Source organism: Cherax quadricarinatus, chromosome 72, assembly GCF_038502225.1.
Source record: "Cherax quadricarinatus isolate ZL_2023a chromosome 72, ASM3850222v1, whole genome shotgun sequence".
Taxonomy (NCBI): Eukaryota; Metazoa; Arthropoda; class Malacostraca; order Decapoda; family Parastacidae; genus Cherax; species Cherax quadricarinatus.
This window is the reverse complement of record NC_091363.1, coordinates 8,378,773-8,398,135: the sequence shown is the minus strand read 5'-3', so window position 1 is coordinate 8,398,135 and position 19,363 is coordinate 8,378,773. Positions and strand designations below refer to the sequence as shown.

Sequence of the window (19,363 nt, the reverse complement as noted above, 5' to 3'; positions counted from 1 at the left end):
CCTTTCTTCGTCTTTTAAAAGTTCCTCAAAATATTCTGTCAACCCAAAACGTCCATCTCCCCATCTACTAACTCCCCTACTCTGTTTTAACTGACAAATCCAGTCGTTCTCTAGGCTTTCTCAACTTGTTTAACTCACTCCAAAATTTTTTCTTATTTTCATTAAAATTTCTTGACAGTGCCTCTCCCACTCTGTCATCTGCTCTCCTTTTGCACACTCTCTCACCACTCTCTTCACCTTTCTTTTACTCTCCATATACTCTACTCTTCTTATAACACTTTTGCTTTGTTGAAACCTCTCATAAGCTAAATTTTTGTCTTTTATCACACTCTTTACTTCATCATTCCACCAATCACTCCTCTTTCCTCCTGCACCCACCCTCCTATAACCATAAACTTCTGCCCCACATTCTAATACTGCATTTTTAAAACTGTTCCAACCCTCTTCAACCCCCTCACTACTCATACTTGCACCAGTCCACCTTTCTGCCAATAGTTACGTATATCTCACCCGAACTTCCTCCTCCCTTAGTTTATACACTTTCACCTCCCTCTTACTTGTTGTTGCCATTTTCCTCCTTTCCCATCTACCTCTTACTCTAACTCTAGCTACAACTAAATAATGATCCAATGTATCAGTTGCCCCTCTATAAACGTGTACATCCTGGAGCCTACCGATCAACCTTTTATTGACCAATACATAATCTAACAAACTACTTTCATTATGTACTATATCATACCTTGTATATTTATTTATCCTCTTCTTTCTTCACGTAGCTCAGTTAAAGGCTCCCCATTTTCATTTACCCCTGGTACCCCAAATTTACCTACTACTCCCTCCACAACATGAGTACAAGAGAGTGGAGTATTCTATTAGGTAATGCTACATGACTTTGATAAGTCTACTAGAGCAGTTCAGTATAGAATAAGAACAGTTTTGACATACAGTGGTACTCTGAGTTTCGTACTCCTCACAACTCGCACCCTTATGTAAGTGTATTATTGTAAGTGCTTTTGTAAGTGTATTTTTGGGGGTCTAAAACGGACTAATCTAATTTATATTATTCCTTATGGGAACAAATTTGTTCAGTAACGGCACTTGAACAGCCTTCTGGAACGAATTATGTACAAAACTCGAGGTACCACTGTAGTTTATACAAATACAGTATTACAATTTAGAACAAGTTAAAATAATTTACAGTGTGAAGTATTACAATTTAGTACATTTTAAAACAGTGAGATTGAAGCACTTATTGGCTTGAAGTTATGAGTAAGTGGTTGAGCAGTCATCAGCAATATACAGTAATGAATCTGAAACATGTTCAAGTTCAAAGTAAATTATCAATTAGTTTAGCAGACTTAAGTTTTTATAATTTTATGAGTAATTGGTAGGTATTCAGTAAAGTGTTTGTCTGGTTAATTTAGGGTGATGAGATGATTTCTAAGCAGGGCCTTATTTTAATTTGCAGGCAGGGGTCCTTTAGTGTGTTATGGTAATAAGTTCCAGATCTTCAGGCCCTTTACGTGCATAGCATTTTTGCATAGGGAGAGATGGACACGTGGGATATCAAAGAGTGATTTCTGTCTAGCATTATGGCTGTTATAGTTATCAAGGAGGAGTTTGAGATGAGGGTTTATATTTGTGTGTAGTGTTCTGTGAATATAGTAAGCACAATAATAAGGATGGATGTTTTGTATATTAAGCAAGTTAAGACTCTTGAAAAGCTGTGGAGTATGCTATCTAGTACAGAAGTTAGTAATCAGTCACATTGCAGCTTTTTCTTGGATTATTAAAGGTTTAAGGTGATTTCCTCTGAGCCCATGTACAAATACCATAGGTGAGATAAGGGCAAATGAGTGAGTGGTAAAGAGCAAGAAGAGCCTTGTAGATGAATGGTTCAGAGAACCGACATGTTGTTAAATTAGACACATGTGCAACTCTTGGGTATCTTTATTGAGGAAACGTTTCACCACACAGTGGCTTCATGAATAGATTGATGGACTGACCACATTGACTCAAGGTTGAGGGACTGATCACCTCATTCTCCTCCTGTTCTTCAAGTTTCTCCTTTGTACGGACTGATGAAGCCACTGTGTGGCGAAACGTTTCCTCAATAAAGATACCCAAGAGTTGCACATGTGTCTAATTTAACAGCAAGAAGAGCCATTTGGGGTACATAGTACCGTATTTTTGATAGGATGCCTACTGTTTTGGAGACTTTCCTGGATATTTGCTGTATGTGGGTTTGGAATTTGAGTCTGCTGTCAAGGTGGAGACTTAGAAATTTGCCTTCTGTGCGTCTTGAAATGGATTAACCATTTATCACTATGTTTAGCTGTACATTTGAAGCTCTGTTTCCAAATAGCATGAAGTAAGTTTTTCTATATTGAGAATAATTATGTTGTAGTCATCCAAGTAGATATTTTTAGTAATTCATCATTTACAGTGTCTCTTAGTATGGTTGTGTTTGAATGAGAGAAGACATAAGTAGTGTCATCTGCAAATAAAATGGGTTTAAAGAACTTTGATGCATTTGGGAGGTCATTGATGTAAGTGAGAAAGAGAAGTGGGTCAGGGACACTACCCTGTGGTACTCCAACAAGAACAGGTTGTGTAGTGGAATTAGCCCCATTTGTGTATACATACTGGTTTCTACAGCATGGATATGGGGTGCACAATAAACTAGCCACTTTGGTGGCAAAATCTCTAATCTATTGTTAAGATGAGGTTTTAGGTAATAGAGAAAGTGTTTTCTGACCCCTTAATGTTCGAGTTTTAGGTGCAGTAGGTCATGGTCAACTGTATCAAATGCTTTTGGTACATCTATGAAAAGTCCTAGGGAAATTTCATTTTTTTCTAGTGCCAAATATGTTAGTTCAAGCATATATATAATTGCATCATTAGTACTTTTTTTCGGTCTAAATCCAAACTGACAGGGGCTAAGTATGTTGTGAGATACTAAACAGGAGTAGGCTTGTTTGTGAACTAATTTTTCAAACATTTTAGATAGGGGTAAATTTGATACAGGCTTATAGTTATTCAATTCCGTTGGATCACCTCCTTTGAGGATTGGGGTGACCCTTGTTGTCTTGAGTATGGATGGGAAGGTGGACGATTCAATGGATTTGTTAAAGAGAGTTGCAGTAATTGGTGACAACACATGAGAAGCTTTTTTATACATGAGTGGGGGTAAGTTGTTTAGGTCTCCTGTCTTGTTTTTAGTGAAAGTGTTTCTTTATTTTTTGGGTCACACTGCCTCAGTGGAAGATGGCCAGCATGTTCCAAAAAAAAATTTAATAATAATAATTAATACTAATATTAATGATAATAAAATCTTCCACAGAAAGAAGGAATGCATGTTGCCATGGTGGTTCAACCTGGTAGGCTGGGCCTTTGTTGCAGTTTGCATCGGTTGCTCATGCTTCTTCCTCCTGATGTATGGCATCACATTTGGAAATGCTAAGACTAGTAAATGGGTTTCAACTCTGATTCTTGCTATCTTCTCAGATATTCTCATTATTGATCCTGTGAAGGTAAAGATTTGTCTCTTCATCAGGTGTGTGTGTTATTCATCTGCACTTATTTGTTTTCTTTGACTCACTATATAAATAATACATATTTTACTAATTATAGTAGTAGGCTGGTAGACAGCAACCACCCAGGGAGGTACTACTGTCCTGCCAAATGAGTATAAGACAGAGACCTGTATTTGTTTTACATGATGGAGTGCCATTGTCTTTTTTGCCTCATAAATACTTGAGATAACAGGTATATCTTGCTTCTTTTACTTACAATTAGGTCACACTACACATACATGTACACATTTATGCATACACACACACTTGAGTTTTCCTTGTTTTTTTCTTTATAGTTCTTGTTCTTATTATTTTCCTTTTATATCCACAAGGAAGTGAAATGAGGATTTTTCCTCTGTAAGCCATGCATGTTGTAAAAGTCAACTAAGGGGTTACTAACATTGGGCTAGTAACTTCTTTTCCCGTACAGCTTACTAAAAAAAAAAAAAAAAAAAAAAAAAACTTGGGATGTTTAAATGTGCATGGATGTAGTGAGGTAGCTAGTGCTTTGCAGTAATAAAATTTATAGTTGAGATAAAGTACATAAAAGTTAACAGTATATCTATTTAACACTATTTACAATATGAAATAGAAACAATTTTAAGTTTGAAATAATGTTTAAAATAATGTTTAATTTTTTGAGTTGCTGATTAGGTGATAAAGCATAATGTTTGCATGGTTAATTTTGGAAGATGAGATCATTTTTAAGTAGAGCCCTAAATTGATTTGCAGGCAGGGGACGTTTTGCATGTTCTGGCAATGAATTCCAGATCTTTGGGCCCATTATGTGCATAACATTTTTGCATAACATTTTTGAGACAGATAAAAGACACCAGCAATCCTACCATCATGCAAAATAATTACAGGCTTCTGTTTCACACTCATTTGGTAGGATGGTATTACCTCCCTGGATGGTTGCTGTGTATTAGCCTACTACCTATATCTACCAACCAACAACCTGTTCTCACCATTATTTGTTGACAGTGCTTCACCCACTCAATCATTTGTTCTCCTTTGCACTCTCTCACCACTCTCTTTATTTTTCTTTTATTCTCCATATACTCCGCCCTTGGTATATCACTTCTGCTTTGTAAAAACTTCTCTTAAGTACTCTTTTTCTCTTTTATTGCACCATTTTCCTCATTCTACCAATCACCCCTCTTTCCTCCTATAGCCTAAAACTTCAGCTCCGCATTTTAACAATGCATTTTTTAAAACTATCCCACCCCTCTTCAACCCCCCCACTACTTACACTCGCACTAGCCCACATTTTTGCCAATAATTGCTTATATCTCACCCTAATTTCCTCCTCCTTTAGTTTATAAACTTTCACCTCTCTCTCTTACTTGCCATTGCAATTTTCCTTGTTCCCCATCTACCTCTAACTGTAACTGTAGCTAAAACTAAGTAATGATCTGATATATCAGTTGCCCCTCTATAAACATGTACATCCTGTAGTCTACCCATCAACCTTTTATCCACCAGTACGTAATTTAGCAAACTATTTTCATTTACGTGCTATATCATATCTTGTTTTCTTATTTATCCTCTTTTTCATAAAATATGTATTACTTATTACCAAATCTCTTTCTACACATAGTTCAATTAAAGGCTCCCCATTGTCATTTACCCCTGGCACCCCAAATTTACCTACTACTCCCTTCACAACATTTTTACCCACTTTAGCATTAAGATGCCCAACCACAAGTACTCTCTCACTTGGTTCAAAACTCCCCACATACTCACTCAACATTTCCCAAAACCTCTCTCTCTCCTCTACACTTCTCTCTTCTCCAGGTGCATAAACACTTGCTATAACCCCTTTTTCACATCCCACCCTTATTTTACTCCACATAGTCTTTGAATTTATACATTTATATTCCCTCTTTTCCTGCCATAACTTAATCTTCAGTATTACTACTACTCCTTCCTTAGCTCTAACTCTATTGGAAACTGCTGACCTAATCCCATTTACTTCTCCCCACTGAAACTCTTCTACCCCCTTTAGCTTTATTTCATTTCATTATATCCACCTTAGGTTAATAATCAAAACTGTAATTCATCTCTACCAATCTTATTAAAGCATATATCATGAACTGATAGACTATTCAACTTTCTTGTATTCATTGTAACTCACCTAATGACCATATATGCAGTTACTGCAATGTTATTGCCTTATTAATCTTAAGTATGTCTTAAGTTTGCCCAAAATGCTCTACATATAAAGGTGCTTTTGGCATGTACACATAATTGTTATACTCCTTTGTACAAACATGTATCATGCTAAAATAAAATTATTATTATTATTATTATTGTTGTTGTTTCGCTTAGAGCCAGGACATTCAGCTTATTTTCATTCATAACCTCTACAATCATCTCTTTCTTATCATTCTGTAGTGTTAGCTGTGATTATACTTGCTTTTATTCAGGATATAGTCCAGATGTGGTCAAATAATAAGTCACTTGTCTTGGGGATTCTTGTTGGTTTAGTTGTTGATGGTAGAAGCAAGCAGTTGCTCATATTGTTTGTGAACTCAGCTACTTGTGTGTCAAGTTCTTGGATGAGATTAATGTTCAAGTCAGCTGTAAGTATCAGGTGATGTTTAGTCATCTCTGAGTTAGTTATTGTGTTTCTTAGGTTTTCATTATATGTCTAAGTATTTGTCTGAGGTACTCTGTAGATTACTCCAAGTGTTATAGGTGTTTTTTAAGTTATTGGATTTAAATTTTGCAAATAAATATTCACCATATTCATCCTTGATACAAGTACATCTCTTCTTAATTTCCTTAAGATTAATAAGGTAATAACAGTATGAGTAATTTTGTACATATACAGTAGGGCCTTGTTTTACGGCATTTCACCTTATGGTGTTCCGCTAATTCGCACATTTCATATTATGACCAAAACTCGCTGTACAGCTCCCCTCACTTGTTTTTCTAATATGGTCACCATGCACCACCCAGTTTGCTTACATTCTCCATGAGCACATCTCTCCACTATGTCTGGAAACTTTCCAAAATTTCAAGTGTTTTAAAGTTATTTCATGTTTTATATACGTATACAGTGGAACCTTGACATACGAGTTTAATCCATTCTGTGACCTAGCTCGTAACTTAGTTTACTTGTATGTCAGATCAATTGTCTCATTTAAATTAATTGAAATGCCATTAATCCGTTTCAGCGAAATTCCTTCTCTCAAGATGCAGGACAAATACTTTAATATGATGCTAATACCAACTCTATGGCTTATTTATCTATCACAATTCATCTGATATGACATAATAAACAATATAAATAACATGGAAACATGATATATAATCTAGAATGAATAAAATATGTCATGTGACTAGTGGTGGCTCTTACTATAAGAGAAAATGGAGCGTTTGTGAGACTAACTGTACTGGATCACTAGTTTCATAAGGAAAACACTGAAACAGTGTATTTATGAATAAGAAATATTGTATAAAAACATATTAAAACATAATAGAGAGTGTAAAGAAATAAACTGGTTATATAAAGTCAGTGGCATCATAATGGGGGGGGGGGAGCCCTAGGGGACATAATCAAGGGGTGATACCATAGAGACTCTAAAGGTGACGCTAATGCCCAAAACAGTGCTGTAGCAACATAAGAAAAAATCCTTTGTTTCTATATAGCCTATTGTGTGATTACAGAGTACAAAGAGGCCTATACATGTATAGGGAAACTCAGTGACGCTATATGAAAAACTATGATAAATCGATAATTTTATTTATGACATTTTGGAAAAATACTTAATCCACCTGGCATCACTATGATCACTCATCACTGACGTGAGGAGTAGGATTTTCAACAGAGAGGAGAATCAGGTTAAAGGAAAGGATGGCAGGGGAGCAGGCAAGAGATTCCGGACTCACTCTACAGGAAGAAAACGGGGGCGATGTTGGAGTGCATTGATCATTTTCATAATGAGCTCGAGAGGCGATCAAAAGCAATCAAGGATGTGGCAGCCATGTTTGGGGTTATTCAGATGAAGAATCTTGTGCAAGTTACTGAAGAAGAATTGGAGGTGATGGTTTCAAGACTCGCAGCAAGAATGAGCTCATGCTTGAAATACCAAGACTAAGGAGGCACCTACAAGCTGCTGATATTGAACTTGAAAAAGTTAAGCACTGAACTGCATTGGATACACTAACATTCACAGTTGAGTGGGATTTCATTGAATCTCTTCCAACTCTCTCACACTGCCTGAGGTTGTTCCTTACTAGATGTGTTTCTGTGGTTTCTATGAAAGGAGTTTCTCGAAGTTGAAGCTGATTAAAAACTATTTATGGTCCACAGTGAGTCAATCCAGAATCTCTGACTTAGCAATGTTATCTATAAAAAATGGGTCAGTCGACAGCATTGATTTTGATGATGTGATAGATGATTTTGCAGGATTGAGGGCAAAGAAATGTAAGATCTGATTAACTGAGATGTTACATGTACTCAAGGTCAAACCGAAATTAGTGTTTCTCCAATATTGCAATGTTTTTCTTTATTTTTCAAGTTTTTTTGCATTGTTGAAGATGAATAAATGTAGGATCTGTTGCTGGTACTCAAAGTGGCATTTGAGTTTGTTTCCTCAATACAGGTACCATCCGACTTACGACCAAGTTCGGTTCCGACCAACCAGTCATAAGTCGAACTTTACTACTGAATATCAACATCACTTTTTGTAATGACTTTATTTTATTGTTTTATTTTGGTATTTTATTTTTTACTTTATTTTTATACTGTTAGTACTGTATTTTATACCGTAAGGTTTAGGATAAGCACTGTGTACAACACAAACAGTTGTTTATTTCCCAGAAATTTGGCATACAAAACTCGGCCGTAAGTTGAATGGTCGTATGTCGAGCAGGTCATAAGTCAGATGGTAGTTGTATTACTACGATTATTTATTTTATCATTAATAAGTTGAAAAGCATTCTTCTGTTCGGTTTATGGCCCTTAAATGTTCTCATTGCTAAACAGTAGTCATTGGGCATACAGTAGTGACGTAACTGGAGTTTGCTTCCCTCATCCCCCCACCCTTGGATTTCATGGGGGTGACACCAATGATGCCACTCCGGGTGATGCCAACCCTAGTAATGCCACTGTATAAAGTGTACGTACACACTGACCTTGGAGCAGAGATGCTGGCGGAGGTTGAGAGTGGGAAAAGATAGGCAGAGTAGCGTATGTTATCAGTGGCCCTATAAACACCAACAATAACTTTGGAGGAGTTAGTTTCATTTTGTCCTTTTTCTATCGCTTAATCGCTTAACTTGCTTGGTACACTCTTAGTGCTAAACTTTATCGCTGAACCTAATTGCTACAATTTTATTTTTCACTTCACTTTTCATTGATTTTTGGCTTTTTCTCCACACTTTCCTCACTTTCATCTGCAGGTCATTTCAATAAAAACCTGTACAAGGAGGTTTGTTTCATCCTCCCTTTCAAAATGTTTCAGAAATGAGTTAGGCAAGTGTCATTAACCCCTAAATGGTTCAAGCATATATATACAGTGGACCCCCGAGTTTCGGCAGCCTTGACTTTCGCGAAATTCGAACTTTGGCGAGTTTTTTTGGAAAAATTTGGCCTTGAGTTTCGTGAAAAAACTCGTGTTTTGGCGACCGTCTGGTACCCATCCGCCCGTCACCATGCACACAAAGCCAGTCTCCCACGCCATTCATGCTCAGTGTGCCATTGTTTACCAACACGTGACCATCACCCCGCGGGCTCATAGAATACATTTCATAATAATCCATTGTTTTTTGTGCTTGCAACTGCTAAATAAGTCATCATGGACCCAAGGAAAGCTAGTGCAAGCCCTTTGGTAAATAAAGTGAGTGACGGGGATGTGGAAGAGTTGGTGGAGGACCACAGGGAAGAGCTAGCCACTGACGAACTGCAAGAACTTCAACTAGAACAGCATCAGATCACAGCCGAGGAACTTGCTTCAGAGGAGGAGGAAGAGGGAGTGGATGAGGTGCCTTCTTCAGTGATTAAGGACATGTGTGGAATGTGGAATGAGTTGCAAAGTTTTCTTGAAAAGTATTACCCTGACCAAGCTGAAACAAGCCGTATCTGCAACATGTACAATTACAGTGTTGTGTCCCACTTCAGGGAAATCTTAAAGAAACGCCAGAAAAAGATCTCTCTGGATAGATATTTTGTGTGCCAGGGGTCCAGTGACTCTCAAGTTGTTCCCAGTGGCATTGAAAGAAGAAGGGAAGTAACCCCAGATAAGGATTTGCTACTTATAGTCCTAATGGAAGGAGATTCTCCTTCCAAACAGTAGTGTACACCTTCCTCCTATCACCTCCTCCCATCTTCCATCCACCCAGAAGTCTTCAATAAAGGTAAGTGTAATGTTATTATTATTTATTTTAAATGCATTTACTTGATTTCTGATTGTTTTCATTATGTAAATCTTTATTTAATTTGAAAAAAATATTTTAATATTTTTGGGTGTCTGGAACAGATTAATTTTATTTCCATTATTTCTTATGGGGAAAATGGTTTCGTGTTTCATGAATTTCGACCTTCGGCGGGCTCTCTGGAACAGATTAATCACGAAACTCGGGGGGGGGGGGGGTCCACTGTATATGCTCTTCCCACGTATATGTACGTTTTATTTTTCCTGCCTCCAGATTTGGTACAATTGGCCTGAGATGCCTGGTGAGCATAGAATGGGTCTTAACACTGGGTGTGCACCATATTAAAAAATCTGGGACCACTTAGTACCTTGTGGGAGTGCCAGTTAAATTGAGCGCCAGCTAGAGCAAACAGTGTGGCAAACACCAAGGATTCATTGATGTAATGTTATATTAACACTCCCCTTTTAAGAGGAAAGTGATGTTAACCCCAAGTTTAGGGTCTGTCTATCTGTCTCTGTCTGTCTCACAGGTACACACTTTTTATCTGTCTCACAGGTACACACAAATACAATTATCTTCTTTCAACAAACCGTCCGAATCTCACCAAGGCAGGGTGGCCCAAAAAGAAAAATGAAAGTTTCTCTTTTTAAATTTAGTAATTTATACAGGAGAAGGGGTTACTAGCCCCTTGCTCCTGGCATTTTAGTCGCCTCTTACAACATGCATAGCTTACGGAGGAAGAATTCTGTTACACTTCCCCATGGAGATAAGAGGAAATAAACAAGAACAAGAACTAGTAAGAAAATAGAAGAAAACCCAGAGGGGTGTGTATATATATGCTTGTACATGTATGTGTAGTGTGACCTAAGTGTAAGTAGAAGTAGCAAGACGTACCTGAAATCTTGCATGCTTATGAGACAGAAAAAGGACACCAGCAATCCTACCATCATGTAAAACAATTACAGGCTTTCGTTTTACACTCACTTGGCAGGATGGTAGTACCTCCCTGGGCGGTTGCTGTTTACCAACCTACTATCTATAAATACAATTATACATAGTGTAAATTACCTAGGATACCCTAAAAAATCCGAAGTGCTATACTGTGCTTGTGGATATAGTGCATAAGAATACCTGTTGGTTCACTGTGGCTCTCTCTGAAACAGAGAGAGATGAGCAGACAGAGAGACAGATAATCAGAGACAGAGATACGAGCTCATCAAATGTCACCCCTTATCTTATCTCTGCACTCTCGCTGGTGCCCATCAAATGTCATCCCTTATCTCTGCACCCTTGCTGGTGCCCATCAAATGTCATCCCTTATCTTATCTCTGCACCCTTGCTGGTGCCCATCAAATGTCATCCCTTATCTCATCTTATCCTGCCCTCCTGGATGCTTGTCATTGACATTTGTCTTACACATTACTTCAAGGGAACTTCTTCCTTCTTCTTCCTTCTTCAGTCTTCCTCCTTCTTTCTTCCTTCTTCTTCTTCTATACTCCTGTGTATCCAAAACATTGCTGGGACCTATAAATACTTCGTATATATTCCTAGACAATAGTAAATGACCAAGGCAGGTGTAAATGTCCACCTGTCAATGTGCTTGTGACAATTTGAGTACAATTTCAGTACCTAATATTAGTGTCATAACAAAGATTGGTTATGAAATGATAAGAACTACAATAAATTGTAATTATCATAATATAAAAATTATATAAAATAATATAAAAATGAGAAAAAAGGTATATCGGCAACACTTCTGCAAGCTGCAGGATCCAATGTTGCTGTCAGGTGAGCATTAACCGTTTGACTGTCACAGGCCTCTTTCTGAAACTGTCATTTTATGTTGATAAATATTTGGAAAAAAAAAAATTTCTTATGAAATAATAGAGAATCTTTTCCCAATGGTAATGACACCAAAAGTGTGAAATTTGGTTGAAAACTCGCGGAATTACGCTCCTGCGAAGTTACTGGTCTCGGCGACATGTACGTATTGGCGATTTCGCTGAATTTGAGTCCTGTTATTAGCCAATTCCGTTGCTTCAGTCTACCAAACTCACAGCTATTTCTTTCGAACTCCATTTTATCTATCAGTTGAGTACAAGAAACCACCCATTTACCGATTTGAAATTCTCAATAAAGTGGTGAGAAATTGGCAATTTGGCCATTTTCATGCAAATTGAAAAAGATGCCAATTTCAAAATAGAGTCCAGAATAAACAATGTGGACATTCTTGGCACTAAAATAACATATCCTCTGTTCATTAGTCACGTCTCTAGGCCCCTCTTATATTACTATTGCTTTCTATTTTGATTTTTTTATTCATACAAAAAAATACAAAATTTACTGGTATGCAGACTACTGCATTATTGTAAAAATGGTATAAATAATATCAGTGCACTAGTGAAAGAACATTAGACTCCCCAGTTGACGTGTATTGGACATGTGTGATTTGCTTACTCCTGAACATTGGTAAAAATTGAATATTTCTGCTACTTTGAGCTCAATTTCAAGGTCATTTTCATCGTGAAAGTAATCAAAATCATCTCTTTTTTTGTAATATGTTTTCCATTTTATCACCTGAGACCATGAAAACGAGAATACAACGATAAATACTATACGAAAATACACCTCAAAGTCAGCGTTTTAATCCCATTACGCACTGCGTGCTGCAGGATTTTTTTTATGTGGTGCACACTGATCATGCAGACCCATTCATTCACATGTGGGCCTACCAGCTTTCTCCCGCTTGATTTGAAGCCGCTAGAATTTACGCGTATTAATACGTCAGAAACAGTGGCGTGTAAGACGTATATATACGACGTAAACAGTCAAAGGGTTAAGTGCTAACTTTGCAGCCTCATATCTCAGTAAGTACGTACTGACCCTATTTTTTTTTTTATTTTAATCCTATAACATTAAGAAGGGGTTTGGGATATTGGCAGTTTGGAGGGATATGTTGTGTATCTTTATGTACATATATGCTTCTAAACTGTTGTGTTCTGGGCACCTCTGCAAAAACAGTGATTATGTATGAGTGAGGTGAAAGTGTTGAATGATGATGAAAGTATTTTCTTTTTTGGGGATTTTCTTTCTTTTTGGTCACCCTGCCTTGGTGGGAGACGGCTGACTTGTTAAAAAAAAAAATAATAATAATAATTATTATTACATATTATTATTATTATTGTTATTACTATTATTTTAGGGAACTGGAGCACAGATCCAATTCCGTAGATCAAGAGCCCCTCACCAGCATCAAGGAACCTTGACGCTGGTGAGGGGCTAATATTAAATGTTTATTTTCCAAGAAAATACTCTGTTTTATAGAGATTGTTTTCCACTTGTAATTTTTTAGTTATGCAAAGAATTTTGGGTAGACTAAAACTAGAACCTAAAATTACTTAACATTGATTGGCTAATGGTAGACTGTGAATGTTAACCCTTTGACTGTTGCAGGCCCCATTCTGAAACTGTCATTCTATGTCGATAAATTTAAAAAAAAAAAAATTATTTTGTCTTATGAAATGATAGAGAATCTTTTCCCGATGGTAATGACACCAAAAGTTCGAAATTTGGTCGAAAACTCACGGAATTACACTCCCGCAAAGTTAGCGGTCTCAGCGACATATGCGTATCAGCTATTTCGCTGACTTTGAGCCCTATTTTCAGCCAGTTCTGTTGTTCCATTTGACCAAAGTCATAGCTATTTCTTTAGATCTCCATTTTATCTATCAGCTGAGTACAAGAAACCGCCCATTTACCAATTTGAACTACCCAATATGGTGGTCAGAAATTGGCAATTTGGCCAATTTCACGCAAATTAAAAAAGATGCCAATTTCAAAATAGGGTAGACATTCTTGGCACTAAAATAACATATCCTCTGTTCATTAGTCACATCTCTAGGCCCCTCTCATATTATTATTGCTTTCTATTTTGATTTTTTTTCATACAAAAAAATACAAAATTTACTGTTATGCAGACAACTGCATTATTGTAAAAATGGTATAAATAATATCAGTGCACTAGTGAAAGAATATTAGACTCCCCAGTTGACGTGTATTGGACGTGTGGTGCGATTTGTTTACTCCTGAACATTGGTAAAAATCGAACATTTCCGCTACTTTGAGCTCAGTTTCAAGGTCGTTTTCATCATCAAAGTAATGAAAATCATCTCTATTTCTGTAATATGTTTTCCATTTTATCACCTAAGACCATGAAAATGCAAATACAACGATAAATACTATACGAAAATACACCTCAAAGTCGGCATTTTAATCCAAAAAAAACGATCAGTTTTTTTTTTCTCATTACGCACTGTGTGCTGCAGGATTTTTTTTGTGGTGCACACTGACCACACAGACCCATTCTCTCACATGTGGGCCTACCAGCTTTCTCCCGCTTGATTTGAAGCCGCTAGAATTATTGAGTATATATACGTCAGAAACAGTGGTGCATAAGACGTATTTATACGGCGTAAACAGTCAAAGGGTTAAGTTTAACCTAACTAAGATGTCTGAATATAAGATTATAAATTACAGTGGTTGTTATAAGTAACAAAACTCTGTATATTTAAAATAGTAGTGTTAACACAAAACATTGACACTGACATCTTTGCTCTCTTAGAAAGGAAGCTGTGGAGTGAGTGATGGTTAATGTACTTTTCATCTGGGATCACTCTGTATTAGGGAAAATGGTCGTAAAAGCTTAATGAAAAGAAATTAAATTTGTTCAGTACTTTGTGTAATCTGTTAATTCTGTTTAACAGATATTCTTTATGGCCTTATTGCTGAGCGCCATTTGTAAACCTGATGATGTGGAAGAGGATGACTCTGAGGAGGATGAAGAGGAGATGGAGCTACAGTATGATGAAGCATGGCTGCACAGAGGTAACTTTCTCATTGTAATTAACCCTTTGAGGGTCAAGAGGCCCTCTCTCAAACTCATTCTCAGGGTCGAAAATTTTTCAAAAAAAAAAAAAAAATATTATTTTTTCCTTATGAAATGACAGAGAATCTTTTTCCAATCATAATGCATTTAGTTTGATCATCATCTGTGTGTCTCCCAAACTGCCAGAAGTGCTTGCAGCCAAGCCTAAGCCTGGCCACTACAACATCAGTCAGTCTGTTCACATTGCATGTTGCTCCATAAACATATTTATCTACGTTTATGTTATCGTAGTGGGTTATAGATCTACTCAGGCTTCTAACTGCATTCCTATAACAATCATTTTCATTATTTACTTCTCTCCTAATATTATTCCTAATGCTAGACACAGATATACCAAAGTTATACTCTACATTCTTCTTCTGGGTGCTTTTCTTGGCTAACATATCAACTTTATCATGAAAGAGTAATCCAATGTGTGATGGGATCCATAGCAATTGTACATTAATTCCTTTGTCCCAGATTTTTGAGTATCTATGCCTGGCTACTCCAATGAGCATGTTGTTGGAGTCATTATATGAGTCGAGCCTTCAGTGATGACGTAGAATCAGTAATGATGGTAGAGTGAAACTCAGTGTCATAGGTTAGCTTTAGTGCCATTAGGATTGCAAACAGTTCAGTTTGCAGTGTAGATGCCCAGATGTTAATTCTTATGCCTAACTCAACAAATTTATTATTATTCATAACTAGGGGTAGGAGAGGTAGGGGTCATCCTCGAAAGGGTTGGAAAGAGGGGGTAAAGGAGGTTTTGTGGGCAAGGGGCTTGGACTTCCAGCAAGCATGCATGAGCGTGTTAGATAGGAGTGAATGGAGACGAATGATACTTGGGACCTGACGATCTGTTGGAGTGTGAGCAGGGTAATATTTAGTGAAGGGATTCAGGGAAACCTGTTATTTTCATATAGTCGGACTTGAGTCCTGGAAATGGGAAGTACAATGCCTGCACTTTAAAGGAAGGGTTTTCGGATATTGGCAGTTTGGAGGGATATGTTGTGTATCTTTATACGTACAGTATATGCTTCTAAACTGTTGTATTCTGAGCACCTCTGCAAAAACAGTGATAATGTGTGAGTGTGGTGAAAGTGTTGAATGATGATGAAAGTATTTTCTTTTTGGGGATTTTCTTTCTTTTTTGGGTCACCCTGCCTCGGTGGGAGACAGCCGACTTGTTGACAAAAAAAAAAAAAAAAAAAAAAACTAGGGAGGTGGAAACAAGAGTAGATGCAGCCCTGCCAGAAGACTCCTATATAGATCCATCACTGTATATAACTTGTGATAACTTATTACTACCAGCTAGGCGAGAAATTTCTTCTTTAGCAGTTGCTTTAACAAGTGATTTAAGGAAAGGATTACTAGCAATGAGCTTCTTGGGAGGGACTTGCAGTTTTTTTTTTTTTTTTTTTTCAACAAGTCGGCCGTCTCCCACCGAGGCAGGGTGACCCAAAAAAGAAAGAAAATCCCCAAAAAGAAAATACTTTCATCATTCAACACTTTCACCACACTCACACATTATCACTGCTTTTGCAGAGGTGCTCAGGATACAACAGTTCAGAAGCATATACGTATAAAGATACACAACATATCCCTCCAAACTCCCAATATCCCAAACCCCTCCTTTAAAGTGCAGGCATTGTACTTCCCATTTCCAGGACTCAAGTCCGACTATATGAAAATAACCGGTTTCCCTGAATCCCTTCACTAAATATTACCCTGCTCACACTCCAACAGATCGTCAGGTCCCAAGTATCATTCGCCTCTATTCACTCCTATCTAATACGCTCATGCACGCTTGCTGGAAGTCCAAGCCCCTAGCCCACAAAACCTCCTTTACTCCCTCTTTCCAACCCTTTCGAGGACGACCCCTACCCCTCCTTCCTTCCCCTATAGATTTATATGCTTTCCATGTCATTCTACTTTGATCCATTCTCTCTAAATGACCATACCACCTCAACAACCCCTCTTCTGCCCTCTGACTAATGCTTTTATTAACTCCACACCTTCTCCTAATTTCCACACTCCGAATTTTCTGCATAATATTTACACCACACATTGCCCTTAGACAGGACATCTCCACTGCCTCCAACCGTCTCCTCGCTGCTGCATTTACCACCCAAGCTTCACATCCATATAAGAGTGTTGGTACTACTATACTTTCCTACATTCCCTTCTTTGCCTCCATAGATAACGTTTTTTGACTCCACATATACCTCAACGCACCACTCACCTTTTTTCCCTCATCAATTCTATGATTAACCTCATCCTTCATAAATCCATCCGCCGACACGTCAACTCCCAAGTATCTGAAAACATTCACTTCTTCCATACTCCTCCTCCCCAATTTGATATCCAATTTTTCTTTATCTAAATCATTTGATACCCTCATCACCTTACTCTTTTCTATGTTCACTTTCAACTTTCTACCTTTACACACATTCTCAAACTCATCCACTAACCTTTGGAATTTTTCTTTAGAATCTCCCATAAGCACAGTATCATCAGCAAAAAGTAACTGTGTCAATTCCCATTTTGAATTTGATTCCCCTATAATTTAATCCCACCCCTCTCCTGAACACTCTAGCATTTACTTCTTTTACAACCCCATCTATAAATATATTAAACAACCATGGTGACATTACACATCCCTGTCTAAGGCCAATATTTACCGGGAAGTATTCTCCCTCTCTTCTACGCACCCTAACCTGAACCTCACTATCCTCATAAAAACTCTTTACAGCATTTAGTAACTTACCACCTATTCCATATACTTGCAACATCTGCCACATTGCTCCTCTATCCACTCTATCATATGCCTTTTCTAAATCCATAAATGCAATAAAAACTTCCCTACCTTTATCTAAATACTGTTCACATATATGCTTCAATGTAAACACTTGATCTACACATCCCCTACCCACTCTGAAGCCTCCCTGCTCATCCGCAATCCTACATTCTGTCTTACCTCTAATTCTTTCAATTATAACCCTACCGTATACTTTTCCTGGTATACTCAGTAAACTTATTCCTCTATAATTTTTACAATCTCTTTTGTCCCCTTTCCCTTTATATAAAGGGACTATACATGCTCTCCGCCAATCCCTAGGTACCTTCCCCTCTTTCATACATTTATTAAACAAAAGTTCCAACACTATATCCCCCCCCTGCTTTTAACATTTCTGTCATGATCCCATCAGTTCCAGCTGCTTTACCCCCTTTCATTCTACGTAATGCCTCACGTACCTCCACCACACTTACATTCTGCTCTTCTTCACTCCTAAAAGATGGTATATCTCCCTGGCCAGTGCATGAAATTACCGCCTCCCTTTCTTCCTTAACATTTAAAAGTTCCTCAAAATATTGTCGCCATCTACCTAATACCTCCCTCTCCCCATCTACTAACTCCCCTACTCTGTTTTTAACTGACAAATCCATACTTTCCCTAGGCTTTCTTAACTTGTTTAACTCACTCCAAAATTTTTTCTTATTTTCATTAAAATTTCTTGACTGTGCCTCTCCCACTCTTTCATCTGCTCTCCTTTTGCACTCTCTCACCACTCTCTTCACCTTTCTTTTACTCTCCATATACTCTGCTCTTCTTATAACACTTCTGCTTTGTAAAAACCTCTCGTAAGCTACCTTTTTCTCTTTTATCACACCCTTTACTTCATCATTGCACCAATCACTCCTCTTTCCTCCTGCCCCCACCCTCCTATAACCACAAACTTCTACCCCACATTCTAATACTGCATTTTTAAAACTATTCCAACCGTCTTCAACCCCCCCACTACTCATCTTTGCACTAGCCCACCTTTCTGCCAATAGTCGCTTATATCTCGCCCGAACTTCCTCCTCCCTTTGTTTATACACTTTCACCTCCCTCTTACTTGTTGTTGCCACCTTCCTCTTTTCCCATCTACCTCTTACTCTAACTGTAGCTACAAGTAAATAATGATCTGATATATCAGTTGCCCCTCTATAAACATGTACATCCTGGAGCCTACCCATCAACCTTTTATTCACCAATACATAATCTAACAAACTACTTTCATTACGTGCTACATCATACCTTGTATATTTATTTATCCTCTTTTTCATAAAATATGTATTACTTATCACCAAATTTCTTTCTACACATAGCTCAATTAAAGGCTCCCCATTTACATTTACCCCTGGCATCCCAAATTTATCTACTACTCCCTCTATAACATTTTTACCCACTTTAGCATTGAAATCCCCAACCACCATTACTCTCACACTTGATTCAAAACTCCCCACGCATTCACTCAACATTTCCCAGAATCTCTCTCTCTCCTCTACACTTCTCTCTTCTCCAGGTGCATACACGCTTACTATAACCCACTTTTCACATCCAATCTTTATTTTACTCCACATAATCCTTGAATTTATACATTTGTAGTCCCTCTTTTCCTGCCATAGCTTATCCTTCAACATTATTGCTACTCCT

At 37.6% G+C, this 19,363-nt stretch overlaps 1 protein-coding gene across 1 annotated transcript in view; it reads left to right on the top strand.

Annotated features, from left to right (window-relative positions):
• LOC128701426 (location of vulva defective 1-like) overlaps nucleotides 1–19,363 on the top strand; it is a 384,351-nt gene that overhangs the window by 242,823 nt on the left and 122,165 nt on the right. The window contains exons 29-30 of the mRNA XM_070100373.1: nucleotides 3,344–3,533; nucleotides 14,723–14,843. Of these exons, the coding sequence (XP_069956474.1) occupies nucleotides 3,344–3,533; nucleotides 14,723–14,843 (311 nt within the window). The remainder of the gene's footprint in view (nucleotides 1–3,343; nucleotides 3,534–14,722; nucleotides 14,844–19,363) is intronic.